This window comes from Alexandromys fortis, unplaced genomic scaffold (genome assembly GCF_014885135.2).
Source record: "Alexandromys fortis isolate MF-2015 unplaced genomic scaffold, M_Fortis_MF-2015_v1.1 scaffold_237, whole genome shotgun sequence".
NCBI classification, from domain to species: Eukaryota; Metazoa; Chordata; class Mammalia; order Rodentia; family Cricetidae; genus Alexandromys; species Alexandromys fortis.
In genome coordinates this window covers 1,520,300-1,543,967 of record NW_026068137.1, presented here as the reverse complement: position 1 = coordinate 1,543,967, position 23,668 = coordinate 1,520,300, and the positions used below count along the sequence as shown (strand labels likewise).

The following is a 23,668-nucleotide window of genomic DNA, read 5'->3' as shown; positions in this document are numbered from 1 at the left end:
CCTCTAGGTCAGGCAAAACCAGTATCTTTTCTAATTGGGTGAGCTGTGGCTTTGGAAGAGGATGAGGCCTCCATAAAACCTGCCTTGCAGTGAAGCGTGGACGGTCACTGTGGGCATCATGGATTGACTTGGGGTCTTCTGGGCAGTGGTTCACCATGTAGGGGCTAGACTTTTCCAGGTTCCCATAGAACTCACAAAAACAGGGCTTATCCCCTGACTGCCAGAGCCATCCCACATTCATTTCCTGCACTTGGTGTGTGATCTGTTAGCACTTGGTCAGTTCATGGCTCCTGTGGGTTGGATGAGATGGTGGCAGTGGCAGGTGAGAAGACCATTAAGGGCACCTCTGTAGGTCTCCAGTGTTCCTGCCCTGCAGCCTAGACAGGGACCCTGGAGATGACCTGCTACCTTGGCTTCAACCAAAAGGCCACTGAATCCTCCCTCTGAGGAGCCCTGCTCATGGATCCCAAGAAACAGACGAAGGTAGAGGCCAGCTGTACACTTCCTCTTGATTGACTAGGGAAGATGCCTGATGGAAGGGCATATCCACAAAAACATGTGCCAGCATCCTCTCCCTCCAAGGGGACTTGACTTCTGCACAGTCTGGGCCTAGGTCACCTTTCTGTATGTTTCCCAGGGCATAGCTTTGGGTCAGCCCTGCAGGCACCCTAAGTCTTTGTCTTGTCCCCATTCCTAATTTTGGCTTTTGGTTCTGTTCTCTGTCCCTTTCTATAATATTCCTTGGATATGATATATTCCTTGGCTCTTTACTTCGGATGAACAGCAGCCGTAGGAGTCCACATGTGGACGTTGAATAAGTGCCTGCTTACTGGATCAGGAGTGGGCATTAGGTACCCGATCCAAGAAATTGAACCCAGTGACACTGCCATCTTCAGAGATAACATTCTCTCTAAGTCACCTGTCTCTGACCCTGAAAGCCTCTGTATCCATGGTAACTGATGTCTTGCCCCACTTTGTAGGGAGCCAGCTCTCAGTGGACAGGCGGCACCTGGTGCTATCCTCAGGCACACTCAGGATCTCTGGGGTTGCCCTGCATGACCAGGGCCAGTATGAGTGCCAGGCTGTCAACATCATCGGCTCACAGAAGGTCGTGGCCCACCTGACTGTACAGCCCAGAGGTAGGTGCTGTTGACCCAGTGGATCTGTGCAAGTCCGTCATCAGTGACACACTTCCTGCAGCTGACATCAGCATCAGTATTCTAGCCCTAGCTCGTCTGCTCACTGTGTTCTGTTGAGAGCCGTGGTCCTTGTGTTCGTGAGGGATTCACAGGCACTTGCATCTTCATTTCCCTTGTTCTAAAGATATTGGTTCATCTCATGCTGGTCTCAAAGAGGCTGGCTTTGTTAGCGAGCACATTTGGGCAGACAGCTAGATGCAGCCTGAGGCTCTTGATTTCTGTGAGGCCCTTGGGGATACCATGAACCTAGTTTTGCTCCTAGATCCATAATATCCACTGTGTATTTTGTGGGCTGCCCCTCCTGTACTTGCTCATGAGACTCAGTGTACTCTGGCGGGGTTCCCCATGGTGGGATCCCACAGTGGTGCCGGGCAAGCTCCCTCTCTTGCCTGACGAGTCTTGCATACCAGGAGCAGTGTTTTGTCAGTGGACTGCACCACACTGCATGCTGCTGCCTCCTGGTAGTGTGTGTGGGATGAGGAGTGCCGACAGCCTGGCTTGCCAGTTAAGCCGCAGTTTCTTACCTTAGCTAACAAGACCTCGATCCAGCTCACTTGCAGGGCTCATGGGCTGGCCTCTGCAGGCTCTGCTCTTCTGAAGCTCTGTGGTAGGAATCAGGGGCTGCCTCATTCTCTACACTTGCCTTCTAGTCACCCCAGTGTTTGCCAGCATTCCAAGCGACATGACGGTAGAGGTGGGCACCAATGTGCAGCTGCCCTGTAGCTCCCAGGGTGAACCGGAACCAGCCATCACCTGGAACAAGGTAAGAGCTGACCCCTCACCCAGGCTCTCTCTAGTGCAGGACGTGTGTATTTAAAGTACCCCGAAGGCAGCCTTAATAATAAAGATACTGGAAACAAAATACATATCCCAGCACCAGAAATAGAGAAAGTCCTATAGGCCTATAGCTTCAAGGATTGAAGTTGAGTTTTGTTGCTTCATTTTTCTTTGTTCTTTGTATTTAGCCAACTGTTAGGCAGCATCCACAGGCTGTACACAAAGGAGCTTGCTGAGATGGTGTAGCGACCTCATGAGGGTCCACAGAGTGCCAGTTCTCAAGGCTCTCTAGCTCCTTCGCTGCCCACCAACCTTCTCCAGAGTGACCCATCTGTGGTCTGTGCATGGCTTGCCAGTTCTGTCTCTGGATTGCCCACTCTCCTAGAGGTCCTGTTTCTCTGAGTCCTTTGCACCATAGCTCATGGCCTCTAGGAATGACCACAAGTGCTCCCAATATAGCGGTTTTTATCTTTTGCACCTAGCTACATTCTTAGCAAAGGACGGGTGTATGGAAGAGCTTATCTCGTTGAGTTGGACTTGGGAGAGCAGTAATAAGTCTCCTTCCCTGGGAAGATTGGGACAGATGTAAACATAGCCTCAGACGTGTTTCCATTTGAGTCTTCACAGTAGATAGACATTTCTTTCTCCCAGGGAAGCAGCTTCTGTTTCCCAGTCTTACCACAGTAATTCTTTTGCTCCAGGATGGTGTTCAGGTGACAGAAAGTGGGAAATTTCACATCAGCCCCGAAGGATTTTTAACCATCAATGATGTTGGCACTGCGGACGCAGGTCGCTATGAGTGTGTTGCTCGGAACACGATTGGATATGCCTCCGTCAGCATGGTACTCAGTGTGAACGGTAAGATGTGTTATGCCAAGCACAATGCATGGCCTCAGAGGGCTTGGGAGATAAAATATCAGGGCTGGATCTTCATTTCATGAGCATCCACTGAGGGCATATGCTGGTTCGTTTTGGGTCAATGTGACACAATGTAGAATCACCTAGGGAAAATTTGTTCAGGGATTATCTAAATAGGGTTGGCGTGTTGACTCTCTGTGGTGATTGTCTTGGTTGTTAATTAATGTAAAAGACCAAGCCCACTGTGCAAGGCACCATTCCCTGGACAAGTGATCTTGAACAGTGTAAGAGACGGGAAAGGATATATTTGTTTTTTTTCTCTGCCTTTGACTGGATTTGATACTTTTAAGTTTTTGCCTGACTTCCTCAATATTGAACTGTAACCTGGAACTATAAGCCAAATCTTTTCTTCTTAGAAGATGTTTAAGAAGAAAAGAACATCTTTTCTTCTTAAGTAGCTTTTTGCCAGGATGTTTGTTCCAGCACCGGAAATCAAATGAGGCCATGGTGTTAGAATGATTCAGAAGACAGAACATTTGGTCCTGAATTGGCCAATGGCTGATCTTCCCTTGGAGTATCTTCCTCTGCCTGTATTTTTTTTTCTTTCACAATCTTCAGCAGCTCTTTTCATGCCCAACAGTGCCATATACAATGATCCCTGCAGGAATTCCATGCAATCCCAGTTGGTTATGGCTACGTGCAGCCTGGGATGTTTCTTGTGCATATGGACTGTCCTTCCCCAGGATAGTAATTCGCCAGAGTGTCAAGATTTCACCTCTGCATCCTCCCCCACTGTCATTCTTCTCTCTGCCTGCCTTGCTTAGCTTTAGGGAAGAGAAGAACCAAGAACCGTGCTCAGACACAGCAAAGGAAAGAAACTGATGAGGGAGGTCTGGCGTCTGGAGCTCAAGGGATAAGTCAGGGCTGAATATATTAACACTCTAGGACTAGATGAGAATTCCCCAGGAGAATCTGACTAAGAACAAGAAAGACCCTTCTGCCCTGGGGTGTCCAGTCATCAAACTGGCTAAAAAAGGAAACGTCAACAAAAAGATAGTCTCCAAATGGCCAGTGAGGAGATGGAGTCAGAGAGCAAGGACTGTATGAAATGGACTCTGCCCCTGGCAATCAATGTGGGGAGAAAGAGTCCGAGTGGAGAAGAGGAAGAAAGAAAGGAAGGAAGGAAGGAAGGAAGGAAGGAAGGAAGGAAGGAAGGAAGGAAGGAAGATTGTGGACAAGAAGGCAATATGGACAAACGCACCAGAGACTGATGGGAGCGGCTAGTTCCCGAGGGATCCCAGGCAGTGGAGGTCTGCCTGAGCAAGGGAGTCTATCCCAACCATGCTTCTCTGCCCCAGGGGAAGGAGCTCCATTTCACCTGGGGAGTTTATCCTAGCCACACCATCCATCACCTGCCCCAGGGGAAGGAAGTCCATCTTAGCAGGGAAGTTCATCCCAGCCATCCATCCATCACCTGCACCAGGGGAAGGAGGTCCATCCCAGCAGGGGAGTTCATCCCAGTCATCCATCACCTGCCCTAGGGGAAGGAGGTCTCCCACAGCAACAAAGTGAAGGACCATTTCAGTGATGTCTCTCTGGCTGTGTCCAGGACTATGAGGATAGAAAGGAGCATTAACCACTGGGCTAAGATGAAAGTGCTGTGGCAAGAGCTGAGAGCCGCTTCAGTGCCTGAGGGTGAAAGATTAGTTATGGTGGGGAATATTTGTGCTTGGCAGAGAACGACTACTGACTAGTTCTTATGAGGTGAGAAAGGAGCAAGAACTGAGAATCCCCCTGGACTTTGGTGCACGCCTTTATTGCCAGCAGATGGGAGAGACAGGTAGAGCTCTGTGAGTTCAAGGCCTGTTTGGTCTACATAGGAAGTTCTAGGCCAGCCAGAGTCTGACATATTTATTTATGTAGACATTGAAATATAGACAGATAGATGTAGATGTATAGATGGAGGTAGATAGATATTAAGACCTTGCTTCAAAAAAATGAAGAAGAATCAAAGTGTGAAGCTTTGATGGAGACAGGTTGTATTGTGTGACATTTGCTGTGTATTGTGTGTGTATCTCCGTGATGTGTATCATGGTGTAGGCTTATTCTGTGTGCTGTGATGGTGTAATATAGTGTGATATGTGGCCTATGTTTATTCTGTATGCTGTGGGATGTGTATTATGTGTATGTGGTATGTGCAGACCATTGGGTATCTAGATGCTGACTTCTTTTTACTGTCTCCCTCTCTCTCTCTCTGAGTGTGTGTGTGTGTGTCTGCCTGTCCTTCTGTCTGTGGGTCCTAATAATGCTGTGCTGATGACCATGCAAGCAAGAGTTAGGACTGGCAATGGAAGGGCAGTAAACAGTAGAGTCCAGCATTGGGGATGGCTCTCCTTTGAGAAGAACAGAGACTTCTAGAATGAAGGCACCTCCTCTGATGGCACTGTCCTCCAGATGGACCTGAGGGGCCTCAGTCCCCTATAAACACCATGCTGGATATAAGCTCTTGTATGCCTTGTGTTATGAATGTCTTGCTTCTTTTACAGGGTGTCACGTCATTTTCCAAAATTAAAGAATATATTATTTCCATACTGTTTTAAAAAAAAACAGCTTCTAGCAGAATTGATGATGAATAACTTGAGCCCTGGTTCAGCAAACAGAAATGTCTTTTGGATGAAAGCATGACTTATGTCTAGATGATGTCGTGTCTAGACATGGATGTATGAGTAAGAATGCCATGTTTATTTTTTTTCCTGCTAATATGAGTTCATGTTTTCCTAGTTCCCGATGTCAGTCGAAATGGAGATCCGTATGTCGCTACCTCTATTGTTGAAGCCATTGCAACCGTTGACAGAGCCATCAACTCTACACGGACACATTTATTTGACAGGTATGGTGGGCAAGGCTGTGATGCTGGCCTTGGGTAGGGAAGCGAGTGGTGTGGGGTGGAATGCATGTTTCCTAGTGCCTGGGTCTTTTACCTGTTTCATTCCCCAAACCTGACTATAAAAGTCCTGAGAATTGTCCTGTGAGAGCCATAAGGACGTCAGCTGACCCTGGCTCCTCTGGGTTGGAGTGCTAGCAGGAGGTGTACCTTCTTCACAGGCTCTGGGCTGGGATTCACAATCAAAGCATTTGTAGAAGACCCGCCTCATTCTTTTGGCTTGTTAGAAACAATTTTGGCAAAAACAAAATGTTATTGAGGTGGCCGGTGGATCCCTCCATGTTGGCAACGGCTACGTACTCTCTGCACCTTCACTGAAATGCGATGCCTGTGACTCTCTCTCTTGACTTTATTAATGGTTTGTTTTCAGTGTCTTTGGTTCTTGTTTGTCTGTTTGTTGCTCTGTCGCCTTCCACCTGGGATGAGTAAGGTACAGTGCACCATGTTGTAAAAAGTAGCAATAGACATTTAGAGATATCAGTACACTTTTAGTTTCTGGATTTTGTCCCCCAGTGACTTATCTCATTGAGTCTCTCCCTCCCTCCCTCCTGCCAGCCGTCCTCATTCTCCAAACGACCTACTGGCCCTGTTCCGGTACCCACGGGACCCATACACAGTGGGACAAGCCAGGGCAGGAGAGATATTTGAGCGGACCCTGCAGCTGATCCAGGAGCATGTTCAGCATGGCTTGATGGTGGACTTGAACGGAACAAGTCAGTACCATGTTCTCCCACCTTCTCGTGTAAACATGAGGTAGAAAACACACTGCTGCATGTGCATTGCGCTCTGGCCATGCTTACATTAGTATCTGAGCCCACTTTTCCCTGAACTTGGGGTAGGTCCTAGCATCTCTTTGGGTCAACTGGAGACGTTGACCAATGTAGGACCTGGTTGCCTAGGCTGTGGATGATATATTTGTGTCTTGCTGGGCTTGCTGTACGTTCTTCTTCCTCTAGGCCTAGTCGTAGTGTGAAGAGGAAGCTGTTGTTTCTGGTTGCTTCTCCCAGCCTGGAATTCCTCATGCCCACTTGCTTGCTTGGATTATTGCACGGATACTTTGATGATCATCCTTTGTAAGAAGAGGCTCTTATGTAACCTTTAATGCATGCAGACTGAGTCTCTAGGGCCAGAGATGGGCTAGAAATAATTTAATGAAAAGATTCAGTGCTAACCTTGACCAGCAGAGTGAGAGTGAGAGAGACAGAGAGAGAATGTACATGTATGTATATACATTGTATGTGCCTGAATATGTGCATATGTGGGAATGTCAATGTGCCAATAAGTAAGCAAGTATCTCTATGAGCATATCTTGCACAGGGGCATGCCATATGCATGTGTAGACAGCATTGTGAGTGTACACAGGTATGTGTGTGGTTATGAGAGTTCATGTGTGAGTGCACACATGAGTGTCAGGATGTGAGCATCTCTCAGGTGTGTGTACAGGTGTGCACATACCCAGATGGTTTTTCTGAAGACTCTGGAATATTCTGTAGGGGAGGGATAGTGAGAAAGGTGAGGGACGGCCTTGGTGTAGGTGGGGTTTTCCCATCCTGGGAGCCGCTTCCAAATTACCACACAGAGGATTATATTAATTGTAAATGTTCGGTGGGTAGCTCAGGCTTTTTCCTAACTAGTTCTTACATTTAAATGAACCCATTTCTATTAATCCATGAACTATGTGGCTCATGGCTTTACCTATCCTCTAGCGTGCCTTCCTTTGTCATCAGCGCTCTCTCTCTCTCTCTCTCTCTCTCTCTCTCTCTCTCTCTCTCTCTTTCTCTCTCTCTGTTCTTCTTTCCCCCAGCATCCTCAGTCTGATTGCCCTGCCTGTAGTTTCTGCCTGGCTGTCAGCCAATCGGTATTTTAATGAGCAGTGAACGATCCACAACACCTTGACTGTGCTAATGTCTGCGGGCAGCATTCAATCAACCTGAGCTCTGAGCATGGGATCCTGGGGTCATGTGGCTATGCAAAGTCATAGACACCTGGTAGATATACTGCTGCCCAACAAGGCCTGACCTCCTCCTTTAGCTGGTAGACAGTCCAAGGTTCTTAATCAGGAATCCAACCTAGTAGGAGCCTGCTCCTGGCTAGACAGTTGGAGGATATATTGTGTGATGGATTCTGTGAAATTTAAGGCCAGTGCCATGAATGGTGTCCTGGGGTGATAATAGAGGTGTGGAGAGGGTGGCAGGAGTCTGAGAAGCCTGCAGGAGGCCTCATAATGCAGGTGGCAGTAGGATGGGACTCTGAGGGAAAGGTGCTTCAATGCAGTAGCCAGTACAATGTTCAATGATGGGCATAGGGAAGCTGCTCCACAGGACCTCCTGTGGCCCATGTAGAGATGCATTCTTTGCCTGTTCTGTGAAACAATATGAGATGTAGCTGAAGGGTCTCCATTTTGGCCTTTTGCACGTGACAGGCTTCTTACAGAGCCAGTCCTGTTATTAGAGCCAGTGGTATAAACCGTAAGCCTGATGGCACTGGAGTTATCAACCAACAGTGAACCAAGCAAGGGGCTCCATTCTACCAGATCAGATGCCAGAGTACCTCCAGGCACCGGCTGAGGCAGTGGTCTGCACCATTGCTGGTGGAAGTCAGTGCCACCCTGCTGTGTTACAGGTTACCACTACAACGATCTGGTGTCCCCGCAGTACCTGAGCCTTATTGCCAACCTGTCGGGCTGCACCGCCCACCGGCGCGTGAACAACTGCTCAGACATGTGCTTCCACCAGAAGTACAGGACGCATGACGGCACGTGCAACAACCTGCAACACCCGATGTGGGGGGCCTCACTGACCGCCTTCGAGCGCCTGCTGAAGGCTGTGTATGAGAACGGCTTCAACACGCCTCGTGGCATCAACCCCCAGCGTCAGTACAATGGGCATGTGCTTCCCATGCCCCGCCTCGTGTCCACCACACTGATTGGGACAGAGGTGATCACCCCTGACGAGCAATTTACACACATGTTGATGCAGTGGGGTCAGTTCCTTGACCACGACCTGGACTCTACAGTGGTGGCCCTGAGCCAGGCTCGGTTCTCCGACGGACAGCATTGCAGCAACGTGTGCAGCAATGACCCCCCCTGCTTCTCTGTCATGATTCCCCCCAATGACCCCCGTGTGCGGAGCGGGGCCCGCTGCATGTTCTTTGTGCGATCGAGCCCCGTGTGTGGCAGTGGCATGACGTCCCTGCTCATGAACTCCGTGTACCCTCGAGAGCAGATCAACCAGCTCACTTCCTATATCGACGCGTCCAATGTGTACGGCAGCACGGACCACGAAGCCCGCAGCATCCGGGACCTGGCTAGCCACCGTGGCCTGCTGCGCCAGGGCATCGTGCAGAGGTCTGGCAAGCCTCTGCTTCCCTTTGCCACGGGACCGCCCACCGAGTGCACGCGTGATGAGAATGAGAGCCCCATACCCTGCTTTCTGGCTGGTGACCACCGTGCTAATGAGCAGCTGGGCCTGACCAGCATGCACACCCTGTGGTTCCGGGAGCACAACCGCATCGCGGCAGAACTGCTGAAGCTGAACCCACACTGGGATGGGGATACTGTCTACCACGAGACGCGCAAGATAGTGGGGGCAGAGATACAGCACATTACCTACCGGCACTGGCTACCCAAGATCCTGGGAGAGGTGGGCATGAAGATGCTCGGCGAGTACCGGGGATACGACCCCAGTGTCAATGCTGGCATCTTTAATGCCTTTGCCACGGCGGCCTTCAGGTTCGGCCACACGCTGATCAACCCTCTGCTCTACCGGCTGGATGAGAACTTTGAGCCCATCCCACAGGGCCATGTGCCCCTCCACAAGGCCTTCTTCTCACCGTTCCGGATTGTCAACGAGGGGGGCATCGACCCACTGCTCCGAGGGCTGTTTGGGGTGGCGGGCAAGATGCGCATCCCCTCCCAGTTGTTGAACACGGAGCTCACGGAGAGGCTGTTCTCCATGGCACACACGGTGGCCCTTGATCTGGCTGCCATCAACATCCAGCGAGGCAGGGACCATGGCATCCCACCTTACCACGACTACAGGGTCTACTGCAACTTGTCGGCGGCTTACACCTTTGAAGACCTGAAGAATGAGATCAAGAGCCCCGTGATCCGGGAGAAGCTGCAGAGGTGAGTAGTAAACTTGGCTGTAAACTGTGGTGTTACCATTTCTGTGGTGGCTCGAGGTGGAGGCTGAGGTTAGATAGGGGGCAGCCGGCTGTCTGGGATGCCGCAGTGAACCAAGTGTTGTATAGGGTCATGTCTGCCAGCTTCTCTATGCTCAGGTGGTGGACTTTGTAACCTGAAAGGAGTTTTCTGTTGAGATAGGAGTTGTGTCTTACTGGCTAGGACAGATAAGAGTCAATAGGAAATGGGCATCAGACTGGCCAGCCTCCTGGGCCAGTCTAGGTCTATAGCTCCCTATGCTTACTCAAGTCTGTGATCCCCACCTATAGTGGGGTCACATATCAGTTGCCATTGTACACAGAAAAGGAGAACTGGACAAGTGGGCAAGCTTCATGAGGAGGTGAATACTCCATGACTCAAGAGGATAGGCCCAGGTCTGCTCAGGATTGGGCCATCTCACCTAGGGGCCAGGCTTCTTATCAGACCTGCCTCCTGGGAGCTGTGCAGACCTGACAGTTCACTGGAGGGCTCTCTCTTGTGAGATACTGCAGTTTCTGAATGCTTGCTGCTCTGGCCCCTGGGCTCCAGTTCGTTTACATACTAGTGTTCAATCACTGGCAGGGGAAGCAGGAACAGTGCGTTCTTGTCACCGTCAGGCTTTATTGGGATGTATGCTCACTGACTGTGCTTCGCGAGCTTCAGTGTCCCCCTGTGTTCCCATCCAGATGGCCACAGATGACTTTCCCGGTCAGTTTTTGATTGCCAAAATATGTCAGAACTGTCTAGTTTCTGGTGATCCTGTTACTGCTGCTGGAGATGGTGAGCCTGGCCCTGCTGCAAGGGAGAAACCCCTGGCAAAGACCATGCTTACCTCCCCGCCACACAGAATCATCCATTTATTTCTTCCTGTGAGCTCATTACCGAGAGGAAAAAATGAGACATAAACAGGAGGGAGTTGAATGGCAGTGGCATCCAAGCTGTCATGGTTTCTGGGAGGCCGTGGGGAATGCAGCTGCTGTCTACTGTCCTGGCAGCCTGTTGACATTTTGCATTTCAGGGCAGCCTGGAGATGCATTTGGACTTCTTTCTCTCCCTGGTCTGTGCTCTGTAAGCTACACAGTCAGGGTCCCCAGGCACCTGAGCGAGAGAACTTTGTAGTGTCATGGAGACCATCCCCAGCAGGCCTGAAGCAGATATCCTTCAGCCCCTCACCCCCATCCCTTTATGAGTGGCAGGTTGGAAGACAAGGAGCAGGGATCCTGAGGGGGCACTGGCATTTGGTGCCTGTGTAGCAAGACCAGCAGCCCTCCAGGCTCCCACGTTAGGTGGCCGCTTTGGTCCAGCGTGCTTGTCCCTGAACATCAGACAATGAGCACAGGTTGGCTTGGAAAGGGAGGATGCCAGCTTAAGTGAGGCACCGTTATTCCACTCCTAAGATGATGACGACCGTTTCAATAGCCTGTCACCGCTAGATGGTAGGGTGGTCCGCTGTCATTCCAAGCCTGGCGGGGAGGGGGCCAGGGACTGGAAGATGCTTTTTCATGGTCTAGCCGAGTCTCTAGCAGTAGGTGGAGCCAAGACCACATGCTGCCTGCCTGGGAAACTGAACAAGGTTAGAAAAGAAAGATCTGTAGGCATTGCCGTCTCTCTCTGTATGAGCCTATATTCCAGGAGCATGGAGGACTTGATGAAACATGCTTTGTTAAACATTTTCAAATGTTTAAGCCTCGTGTTAGATATCTATCCTAGCCAATTAACCAGCATTTCCACTGGCAAATACATTTCAATATACGGGAGGGTCTAATCCTATTATTTTCTAATATGATTATCACTGTTCATATATTTAAAGAAAAAGATAGGTGTTGAAGGTAGGTGGGTGTGTCCTGTGGAGTTAGATGATTCTCCCTGGAGCATAGGAAAGAATGTTTTGATTTTCTTTTCTATTTTTGGCTTTTCAAATCACTTGTAAGTAAGTGTGTGTGTGTGTGTGTGTGTATGTGTGTGTGTGTGCTTGTGTATACACATGCATGTGCACATGTGTAATAAAAAAGGAAAATTTTAAAACTATAATTAGATATGCTTTAAAGAAATGCTGGTGAGTTCTCTTTGTTCAGTAAAAGTCTGGAGAATTGCTGTGCTTCATATCCCAGGCAGCTATGCTGGACAGACCTGACTTGCTCCTTGCCCATTGCAGGCTGTATGGCTCAACTCTCAACATTGATCTGTTCCCGGCCCTCATGGTAGAAGACCTGGTCCCTGGCAGCCGCTTGGGACCTACACTCATGTGCCTGCTCAGCACACAGTTCCGACGTCTGCGGGATGGAGACAGGTGGGTGCTGGAGAACCTTGTTTTACGTGGTTGTTCTGGACTCAGGACAGATGACAGTGAGGACCCCTCCCTGCTGGCTGCCCTTTCAACAGCTCTGTACCTCCTGTAGACTGCTCAGGCTAACATACCTGAGTCCCAGATGCTCTTGGTCTCCAAAATCAATGAGCACATAAATGTTTGCAGGAGCCTTTTGACTAATCATGGCAGTACTTGGAAGGACTAGATGTTGTTGTTTGTTTTGTTTGGATTTTTGAGATAATCTCAGTTTATAGCTCAGGCTGGCCTCATGGCAAGGGTTTAGTTAGAAGTTTAGCCATTCATCATTTTTGAAAAGTAGCCCATCTTCTTCTGGCTATTCAGATAGACTACTGTACACTTTCTTAAATGCTGGGGCTTTTGGCTTTTCTCACATTGATTGCGTGAGAATTCACTCAGTGTTCATCAAATCAGTGATTCGCATGTTGGCATAACATTCTTACCTTGGATCCCACGGCCAGCAGCCTCCCTGCCCGCCGCTGACCCTCCTGACTCTGTTGTCATCTCTGGAGAACAGGTTGTGGTATGAGAACCCAGGCGTGTTCTCCCCCGCCCAGCTGACGCAGCTCAAGCAGACGTCCTTGGCTAGGATCCTTTGTGATAACTCAGACAACATCACCCGGGTGCAGCAGGACGTGTTCAGGGTGGCAGAGTTCCCCCATGGCTATAGCAGCTGTGAGGACATCCCCAGGGTGGACCTCCGCGTGTGGCAGGATTGCTGTGAAGGTAGGTGCTGCCTGCCCCAGGCCCTCACCACCTCCCGTGACTGCCACTCGGAACAGGAATGGGAATACAGCCCCCTGGCTCCTAGTATGGTAATGATTTATGGTGACTGCTTAGTGAGTGGTTTCACGGATGAGAGATAAATGCCAAGGAGTCTTAGCATGAAGGCACTATGTGGTGTTGAGCCTAGGCTGTACAGGTCAGTAGCTCCACCCACACTGACTCTGGATAAACTTTGGAGATACGGAGGCACCCAAGGCTGAAGTGCTGGCTTTCCTACCTTAAATGGCCGTACACTAAATTGCTGATAAAGGATCAACATGGTAGATGCACACACCAGCCACTGAGCCCTGTGTGATCCTAAATACCATGCCCTTATGTCACATGTTATCCTACTGCAAGTGCCATTTATCGAAGGCATTGTCCCCACAGATACCTGTGTTAAGATGTCACTAGAACTTCGCAGCTTCATTTTTATCCTAGGCTGCACTGTATTCTGATAGCTAAAAATACTAAGTAAAAGGACGCAAAACTTGACAGCGTGTCCCGATTGCATATCTAACATTTAACCGACTGTATAGCGACATCCGAGTGCTTGTGTTTTAGTCACGTGACTCACAGCCCAACGATGAGAAATAGCTCCTCAGGAAGTGTGAGGGTCTTGATGAACGAGGTCTGCACCAATGCATTCCTGTCAGCCTGGGGAGGCCGACTTCCCTGCCGTGTCCGTCCTCCTTGTGCACCACAGCTCTTGCAGCCACTGGCTCCCTGTGGTGATGGTTCCTCCGTCTCTTTCCCACTCTGCATTCTTGAGTTCCTCTCTTGGTTAACCTCAGTTTCCAGTTTCTAATTTGAGTGCAATTTTGGCTTTATTCAAACTATGATCAGAACCCTGTAAATAATAAAGCGGAGGATTATTTACAAGCTAAGCTTGGTGACGTATGGGTGTTTGTGGTGAGAAGAGGACTCAGAAGGATGGATGCTCCAGCCACACATGGAGCAGCTCACTGGGTTCTCAGCTCTGCCCTATGCTGTGGAGGCCCCGAAGAAGGTGGGCTTGGAAAGAGCACACAGAGCTCAGAACTATGGGTGTCGCTCTCTTATTTTTCTCCTAATGTAGTCACCCAAGATCAGTATTGAAATTAGGTTGACTTTTGAAGCTGCCTTTAACATCGTAAGAGCATGTATTGTGAGGGTGGGTGAGGGTGAGGCTGTATCTGTATTGAATGTGTGTGATTGTGTGGTTTGTCCAATCTGCCTCTCCCCCACCCCTGTATGTATGTATGTATGTATGTATGTATGTATGTATGTATGTATGTATCTATCTATCTATCTATCTATCTATCTATCTATCTATCTATCTATCTATCTACCTATCTACCTATCTACCTATCTGTACATTTATTCATCTGAATATCATCTCCCTCTCTCCCTCTGTGTATCTCCCTACCTCATACAATGGAAAATGTTAAGAGATTTTGGTGTCTGGGAAAAGCAGAGAATGGGGTCTTTGGTAAGGACAGAATCTGTGTGCAAATACAATCACCCTAAACTTAACTTATTTTTATTACGTGTCCACAAGGGCGGATTTTTTGCGAAACATTTAGAAGACTGTATGCAATTGCTGGAGTTTATATTATCTACTTTTTGCACTGGGCTCTCAACCCATGGGAGACTCACACGGTCATCAGGCTTTTCCTTTCTTTCTTGAGCTTGAGGAAGCGANGTATGTATGTATGTATGTATGTATGTATGTATGTATCTATCTATCTATCTATCTATCTATCTATCTATCTATCTATCTATCATATTCTCTCTCAATAGAGAGAGAGAGAGAGAGAGAGAGAGAGAGAGAGAGAAAGAGAGAGAGAGAGATTAAGAATTCCCATAAAGGACATTGTGCTTACTGCTGCATACATAGTCCTCAATGACGTCTCTTCTTATGATCATAGAGTGGGAACTTGAATCACTTTTGCTTCTTTTTCTTTTAAACTCTCGCAGTTTTTTCCAGTTTAAATACTTTCCTGCAAGGATGGCAGAGGATTTCGTTCTTTCTGTAGGAACCTGTTGCCTTGAAAATGCTGGGGAGGGCCAATTTTTATTTTTCAGATACAAAGCCTCTTTTCTGATACCATGACCAGGTCCCCTCCTGCTGCAGAGTGGAGCCAGCCTTCACTCCTTTGCATATGTATATATAGTCACAGTTCCTGAAAAGGCTGTCTCCTAGGCAGGCCTTGTCTTGGCCTCTGCCCCCATTCTATTCCATTGTCCCAGGTGCTCAGTGCCCCAAGTTCTTGCTGACATGGGTTCTTCCCAATACTGGGCCTCTTACAATAGCAGGCTTGATCTAACCTCAGAAGAACTTCAAGATCCTAAATTGAGCTCAAATCCATTTCTAAATCCCACAGAGGGAAAAAAAAATGGTTCTGTTAACATTTTTTTTGGATGTGTGTGTGCTTGCATAGTCTGTATATGTTTGCATGTGTACAGGCGCACATGTGTATGCATGCAGTTGGCATGTAGAGGCTAGAGATTGACATCTAGTGTCTTGGGTGTTTTGCTGAGCCCAGAGCTTGGCAATTCAGCTTGTCTAGCTGGCCAGCTTTCTCTAGGGAGCCCAACTCCACTCTTTGTGCTTGCTCAGCAAGTGCTTTATTTACTGAGCCATCTCCCTAGACACAAAAGCTTTTCTAAATGAGCTCAGGAAGCTGCAGGTTTTTTTGTTACCATGCTCCTAAATTATTTACTTAAATATAATTGGAAATTGGGAAATTAGCATAAATAAAATCCTTACCTAATTTTTGGATCCTGTTTGAATTCTACTATGTTCCCAATGATGTTAGTTCATGACAGGCTCCACCTTACTTAATTTTACCTGAATGTTCCCAGACTCCTGTATCCAATAAGAGTCTGTCTGTCTCTGGTCCTTTTGGTAGGTTTCCCTCCATGTGGGTTTGGCTGACCTTTTCCTGAAGGCTAAGCGCACCATTGGAACATAAGTGGAGTCACGAATGACTGTATTCCTCTTGGTGCACCATAGCAGGGATCAGAGGTCATAAGTTTGTCCCGTGGCCAGTGACAGTCATTCAACTTACTTATTTAAAACGTTTGCCTAGATACTGTGGTTTGCCTAGATAATGTGGGCAGGGTTACAAACATGTGGTTTTAGTTAGAATCTAAATATTCTCCTCCTTTGCACCAAACTCTTCCTCCTATTATGCAAGAAGGCCCTGGGTGGAGAACCATTTCTAGGCAGGATGGGGGTTCCAGAGAAGGTTTGGGTTTGGAGCACAGGTCTCCTGTATACACAGAACTTTCCAGGCATTGCTGTGGTTTGGTACATTTGCCTTGTGAACGTGGCTACTTTCATAGCAGCAGCAGCAGCAGCAGCAGCAGTGGGTGTGGGGTTACATTAGGGCCAAGGTGCGTGCAACTGACGCAGGGCAGGCAGAGAAGTGCAGCCTCGCTCTGCTCTGTGCCTGACGGAGAGGTGGAACATCGTGGCTAATGCGGTGGCCCTGCATTCCCAGAATGCATGTGTTCTTTTCAGGTCAGAGCCCCTGGGCACAGCCCATTCCCATGAGGCCCACCCTGCTTTGTTGTTGTTCTCAGATGATCTAGGGTAAGGCTTTGTGATGGAGAATCATCCTTGCCCTCTTCTGGAATATTCAGCCTTGTCTGGCCTGGCTTCGGTTTTCAGGAAAGCTTGGAGAAAGAGGTTCCTGCGAAGACAGGGGAGTACAGGGGGTAGACACTGCCGTGCAAGGCTAAGCTGCTGTGGATCTGGTTCACGTCCCTGGCGCCATCTGAGAAGCTGCATTTTCCACTCCTATTGATGGACAGGGCAAATTTAACCCTCCCAGCTTAACTCGGGTCAGATAATGACGTGTGATAAGAAGTTCCACTTAGGAACTGTTCTGTGGTCAGAAGCGATGGCTTGATTCAGCTGAAACACTTCCTTCAGTTTCCAGCCGTGGACATCAGGATCTAGATACTCTCATCCAGAGGCAGGCAGTAACGTGACCTCTGCTTAATCAATACTCCTTTGCCTTAGTGATGTAGGATGTCCGCCTCAGGAAAAGACTGCCTTTGGGGCTTTGTTTTCTTCTGGACCAGGCTATTCTTAAGGGAGAAAGGAGACATAAGATAAGTGTAAAGATGGGTAACTTTAATGAATAATGAAGGCGGGGCTTAGGTGAGAGAGAATAGGGTTCCTCCCCACCTCTGGAGCTTGGGATGAGGCCTCCAACAGGGCAGGGAAGGGCTTGGGAATTACCTGGACTTGTTGCAGGTTGATTTGGGCTGATCATGAGATCTCAGAGGCAGGGTACCATTTGGCAAGGGCAGGAGGACTTAGATGGAGCACTTAGACCATGATAGGACAGTGCCCAAAATCTCCCTGTGTGGGATATAGGAGGGTACAGTGCTCAGCTAGGGTGCAGGGTGGTTTGCCCTCAGGGAGACTTACTGCAGCTCTTAACAGGTTTAAGTGCTGGACCCGATGCCACAGAGGCCCAACAGACCCACTCTTAGCCCCATGAGTGCTTTTAGGCACTGCCTGGCATAACATTTGTCCTAACTGAAGAGGGAGGGGAGATAACGTGTTATAAAAGTAGCTACCACTTGACAAGATGTAAATTTATCCTGATGAGAATCATCTGCAACTGATTGCCCCTTTCTGCTTTTTCACCAGACTGCAGGACCAGGGGACAGTTCAATGCCTTCTCCTACCATTTCCGTGGCAGACGATCCCTAGAATTCAGCTATGAGGAGGATAAGCCCACCAAGAGAGCAAGGCGCCAGAAGGCACTAAAGTGAGTTTTGGTGGGATCTGGGAGGTGTCCTGGCCGTTGTGGGTCTCCGCAACAGGCTTAGGCTGTTGTTTCTGAGCTCAGTGTAGCCTGGGTTGGCTGAGGCAGAGGTGTCCCAGAGTACAGGAAGACAAGTCCCATGTCCTGCCTGACAGTGCGGAGATGCAGTAGGCTAGGCCAGGCACCCTGCAGAGGGATGGATGCGTTTAGGAATGTTAGTTTAGGCCTGCACACTGACATTCTGAATCTTCTCCTTACCCCTCAGTGTGAAATACGGCAAACATCTTAGTAATGCCACGTCAGCCACCCATAACCCCTTGGAAGGACCGGCAACCAATGATTTAAAGACGCTTATTCTGGAAATGCAGACGGTCATCACAGACCTCAGAAAGCAGGTAAGGCTGGCCTGAGCCGCTGCCGTCTTCACCAGCTTGAACCTTTCACTGGCCCACCTCCGGCCCACCTCCGGCCCAGGGCTTCCCAGAGGTCTTGCATTTCTGGGTGATTGTGCAAATGCTGACTTTGCTCTCACCTGCTGGGGACTGGTCGCGTGTGTAGCCTGCTTTCCTCTCTGGCTTGCTCCTTACTGGGCTGCATAGGATTCATGTCCTCATGTTTCTCTGTGGATTAGTGTGTTAGGTCCCTTTTTTTTTAATTGCTGTGATTAAACACCATGACCAGGACAGCTTATAGAAGAGTTTCTTTGTGTGTACAGTTTCAGAAAGTTAGAGACCATGGTTGTGGGTGAAGGCAACAAGGGTAGGAAGCTGAGGACTCACATCTTAACCAAAAGCATGAATCAGAGAGAGGAAAATAGCAATGGTGCAGGGCTTTGACACCTCAAACTCCATCCTTCTTCCAACCATACCTCCTAGACCTGGCCACCACACCTGCGGCCTTGGTAGTGGGCAGTCAATGTCTCTAAATTTGGGGCACCCTCCCAGGGAATATGGCTGAGAGGATATAACTGGAATGGATACAAAGTCTCAGCAAACTCAGGCATAGCCAGATGGAGAGGGGTAGGAGAAGACAGACTTGAATTCCTGCTGGTAAGCCACTTCTTCAGGGAGAGTTTGGAAGAGATGGTGCTGGGAGCCTGATCAGTGATGGCAGACTTACCAAAGCTGCATGGCAGGGTGCCAGGGCTACACACTACAGCCCTGGTAAATTCCTCTCCTATGTGTAAGGATCTTTGTTTTTCTCCATGGCTCTGTGTTCAATTACCGAAGGCCTATTTCAAAGAGAGTGGCGTCTGGGACCTCAGGCTAGACAAAGGAGGTCTGTTCAATTGATAGTAAAAAGGGTAAGTGTGTGTACCCAGATTAGGGGCCAGAGGAGTGTCCTGGTGGTGTGGAGTGTGGCCAGGAGGGAGTCTGACATTGGTGCCTGGTTTGTGGGATTCCTGGGTCTGGCTCTGTTTCTATCCCAAGGCTATTCAGGTTGATAGGCTTAGGGGGAGACTCATCTAACCCAAATTCCTTTCTGGATACAGAAGCCATTTCTGTGACAGCTGCCTCTTCTTGATCCTGGCCCTGCAGGCATAGGGCTCCATCTCTGTGCATTCCAGCACCCAGCCTTTTGTTGTTGTTGTTGTTCTAAAGCACCAGAGTGAGTGTTGCTGGGGACTCCGGGCTCTGGTTGAGAAGTCGAGACCAACCCAAGGAACCCTGAGAATACTGATGGGAACAGGTGTCCTTCAGACCCATGGTTGGTTTGGGTAGACCCCAGAGACTTAGTGTCCGTGGTGTCATCATTCTCCCTAAAGTCACCGGGACAGGATCTCTTGGCTCAAGGAGCCAGCAGGCCTGATAACACAGAATGTCCTTTGTACAGACAACTGGGGAAATTTGGTCCTTGCCTGTTGTCTCTGCACGACCTGTGCTGCTGCTGGTGGCTCATCAATGCTGATAGCCATCCAGATCATAGTCACCTTTGTCCTCGGCTTGTTCTGGGCTTTGAGTTAACTCTGAGTCAGCCACTGATGCCCAGGTTACTCTCCACTTCCTAAGGATGCTGGTCCATCCTTTAGTTTGCTTCACGGCCTCAAGTAGGAATGTTGAGGGTTAACTAAAATATAAGTTATGCCAGTGCATTATTCCTGCAGAAAAGTTTGCTTTGTTTAGAGATGCTGAAGCACATCTTATTGTGGACAGCTCCTTGGCTAACTAAATTCTATTGGCATTTAGACCGTTAGGAGTAGAGTCATCCTAATACCAAGACAGCAGGGTGATCTTAGTACCAAGAGCACAGAGTTGCACAAGGTTCTGTGTTCTGCTTCTGTGTGAACTGGGGACCACATGTTTAGTAGGTAGGATGGGGAAGTAGGAGAGGCTGGGGTTGAAATGCACATGGGGAGTAGACTGGTTTAAAATGCTGTGGCTCCTATCCCTTGTTGTAACGCGGGACGCCTCTCCTCAGCTCAGCATGGCTGTTGAGGCTCACTCTGATAACCTGCTCTGTGCCTTGCCGCAGATTACCAGCCTGGAGTCTCGGCTCAGCACCACAGAGTGTGTGGATGATGGTGGCGAATCCCACAGCAACAACTCGAAGTGGAAAAAAGACACGTGCACAGTTTGTGAGTGCAAAGTGAGTATGGGATTGGTTCTGTGTTTGTGCCCATGACACCTGGAAAGAGGGTGGTCCAGGTATCAGAGTGAGGTCCTGCTGGCTCTGATCCCTAGCCCGGCTTTCCCCTCAGAAACTGGCGAGAGCACCTGAGGGCATTTGGGTGAACCAACCCAGCTTCTAATGGTGTACGGGAAACATACACGCACCTGGGAACCTGAAAACGCCACAGCTCATGACCCTTCTTCCCAGAGCTGGCTGTTCTATTCACCCCTTACCCTCACTGTCTCTGTCCTGGTCGGGCCTGGGATATTAGCTACAGAGAATGCTGAGGGGGAAAGAGGTGACATGTAGGCCCGGACTCTCCTTGGTTATGAACAGAAGTTCCCCCTGTGGCCCTAGCAGGAGGAGACTTAGGATGGAGTGAGAACACAGGACAGCAGGAATGAGGGCCAATCTAGATCCACTCTTATTGAGCAAGGGATAGGGTTCATCCTTTTGCCAGAACAGTGCAGGGTCCTCCAAGCACCCCTGGGTTGCCTGGCTAGTGAAGACTAAGCAGGGGAGGGAGGACTCTTTGCAGAGATGAACATTTCTCCTGGCTGGATGAAGTGGGGAGATTGGGGGTGGGACAGCTCAGTCCTTTGATCCTGGGCCTTACAGTGTAGCACTAGAAGGCAATGGGAAAAGGAGAAGGTTTGCAATGGGATCTCCCCCACCCCCACCCCAGGGATGCATTTGTAGCTGAAAAACTCAAGTGTTGTCTTCAGTCCCAATTGCAGGAGAGGGGAGCCAAGCACAGAGACTCTTGGTAGGGGGTGAGGGCAAGAAGCATGGGGCACCCTACTGGGGCTGGGGTCATGTGGATTATGCCCAGGAGAAGAGCCAACAGTGACAAGGCTATTTCTCCCTCCTTCAGAATGGTCAGGTCACCTGCTTTGTGGAAGCTTGCCCGCCTGCAGCCTGCCCAGAGCCTGTGAAACTGGAAGGTGCTTGCTGTCCCATCTGCCTAGGAAACACTGCAGACGAGAAACCGTAGTGGTCGTGAGCTGAGCGCCTCCATGCTGGTCCAAAGAGTCCTTGTGAGCTTATGGCAACGTGGGGAGCTGCGGACCACAGGACAAGTTGGAACCCCAGATCTTTCAGGACCCTCACTGTGTCACCCCTGAAGCAGCCCGCGCTGTGTTTGCAGAAGGAAATTGAGTAGGCAGGAGTTCGGTGCAGGAGTGGCTCCGGTCCTCACTTCATGTTAGACTTCTCAGGTTTTTATTTAAATATTTTTAAATGAAAAAAATAATTGGTGCTACTATTAAATCGCACAGTTAAGACATGTAGGTTCCTAAATTGCTTCTGTCTGAGGATGCCACTTCTGTTTAAATGAGGCAGTAGGCCTTTGACATTTTGACGGGCTTCATTTAAGCAGAAACTTTTTTTTTTAAGTCAAAAAAGGGGAAATGTAGTGGCATTTCAATTGTAGTTTAATACATAGGAACACAGGAACTCTAGGGCTTCCTCCTGCCACTCCCTCTTGTCTGCTATCTTCACCCCCTCCTCCAGGGCTCTTCAACGTCTGACTACAATACCAATACAATCCTGCATCTTGGGACCGTGCCAGCCCTTCGACCTAGGACTGGCATCACACTATTATGCCACATTTAAAAATGATCTTGTGTCCACTTGGAACATGTGTAAATACTGCCTTGCTGGAAACCGAATGTGAAATCCACATCCAGTGACCCCAACAGCCCCTTGCATCGGCGGGATGATCTACTGCCACCGCCTGCCATGGTTCCTAACCATAGTGGAGGGAGAGTTGATTCACTTCTCCCCCTTTCCATAGGTGACAAGCAGGCAGAACCTGAATGCCTGAGATCACGTTGTATGAATGCTTTAAAGGAAAAAAAATCCCTATACCTCATTTTTTTTATTGCATGATGTTTTATAAAATTTTCCCATTTTAGATGTTAGAAAAATTATCTCCACTATGCAAAAGATGTTTTTTTTTTTAATTCAGTGGAAAGCAACTATTATACCTCATAGTCTCTTGTTTTTAATTGAACAGAATGATCCGTTCTATTCTCACAAGGTTCTGAGGTCTCTCCCCTGAACAAACACTGATATGCCCAGCACTGTGTGCCAGCCATGCGCATACATCAAGAGGGTCACCTGCCCAAGGTCTAGGGAGGAAGACCTCAAGGACATAGACTAGTCAGTGCCAGTTTGAGAAAGACAAAATGGGTGTCACTATAGGGAGACCATGGCTGGATCGGGTGATGGGCAGCTCCTCGCAGCCTCTGGCTTGTGTTGAACAATAAGACCGTTTTGGTACAATCTATGTGTGATCCTTATGCTGATATGATTAGCTTCCTAGAGATAGACAGAGCCACATGTAAGGCTGCTGAGCAAAGACGGCATCCCAGCATGGGCGCGTTCACCGTGGATTCACCACGTTGCCTTTCCCTCCTGTTGCTAATGATATTCAGAAGCCAGTGGTCCAGCATGCCTGGGCATTTGTGTAATATTAAGTTGAGCTTAGTGATGAGATCTCAAAATGGACTTCTGTGAAGTAGGAGACAGAACCATGCCATGTGAGATCTGACGGCCATGTAGTTGTTCAGGCATAGATAAGAGTGGCAGGAGAACCTGCCCTGGGTAGCTGGGATTTCACGTGAGCCCTGGGGTGTCTTGTACCAAGGCATACAAGTGCACGGGGTGCTTAGACATGTGTCAAGGGTCTTTGTTCTCTGATCTTATAAAGAAAACTGGCTATGATTCATAGTAATTTCTGTCATTCAAACCAAGATGTCTCCAGATCTCCATGTTGATGTTACAGCATCCCTGGCCAGGCAGTGGGCAGTGCCCAGACACCCTTCCCTAGGAGCTGCTGCACTGGGCTTCTGAGATACAAAGCAGTGTACATATTTATTTTCTTTTCTGACTGTTGCCAACAGCCAAACACCATTTTATGTTCCTTGTATTCAATACATTACCAAAGAGGTGTTCGCACTTTGTAATGGCACCCTTTCAGTTCAAATAAAAGGGCCGCGTTGTCAAGTGGAGAATCTGTTCTTTTTACTTGGAGGCAAACAAGAACGGGCCTGCTGAATGGTGTGGAAGTATGAGGAAGGGACCCTGTCCTACACGGAAAACCAGAGCTATGCTGTGAACCATAAAAAGAAAAGGAAGAGGGGTGTGTGGTTAAGACTTCCTTCTGAGATAAGGAAGGCACATTAGCCCGGCTGATGTCATGTGGGTTCTGCCCCTGGGACAAGCCACTTGAATTTCCATGTGGACCAGTAGGTT

General features: G+C 48.8%; 1 protein-coding gene across 2 annotated transcripts in view; it reads left to right on the top strand.

The window, feature by feature from the left end:
- Pxdn (peroxidasin) overlaps nucleotides 1–23,419 on the top strand; it is an 86,229-nt gene extending 62,810 nt beyond the window's left edge. For both annotated transcript variants that reach the window (XM_050126521.1, XM_050126520.1), the window contains 12 exons: nucleotides 981–1,139; nucleotides 1,850–1,962; nucleotides 2,678–2,834; nucleotides 5,616–5,724; nucleotides 6,334–6,491; nucleotides 8,401–9,904; nucleotides 12,096–12,230; nucleotides 12,784–12,992; nucleotides 17,683–17,803; nucleotides 18,066–18,195; nucleotides 20,273–20,386; nucleotides 21,285–23,419. In XM_050126521.1, coding sequence (XP_049982478.1) covers nucleotides 981–1,139; nucleotides 1,850–1,962; nucleotides 2,678–2,834; nucleotides 5,616–5,724; nucleotides 6,334–6,491; nucleotides 8,401–9,904; nucleotides 12,096–12,230; nucleotides 12,784–12,992; nucleotides 17,683–17,803; nucleotides 18,066–18,195; nucleotides 20,273–20,386; nucleotides 21,285–21,404 — 3,029 coding nt within the window. In that variant the 3' untranslated portion in view covers nucleotides 21,405–23,419. The remainder of the gene's footprint in view (nucleotides 1–980; nucleotides 1,140–1,849; nucleotides 1,963–2,677; nucleotides 2,835–5,615; nucleotides 5,725–6,333; nucleotides 6,492–8,400; nucleotides 9,905–12,095; nucleotides 12,231–12,783; nucleotides 12,993–17,682; nucleotides 17,804–18,065; nucleotides 18,196–20,272; nucleotides 20,387–21,284) is intronic.
- The last annotated feature ends 249 nt before the right edge of the window (nucleotides 23,420–23,668 follow it).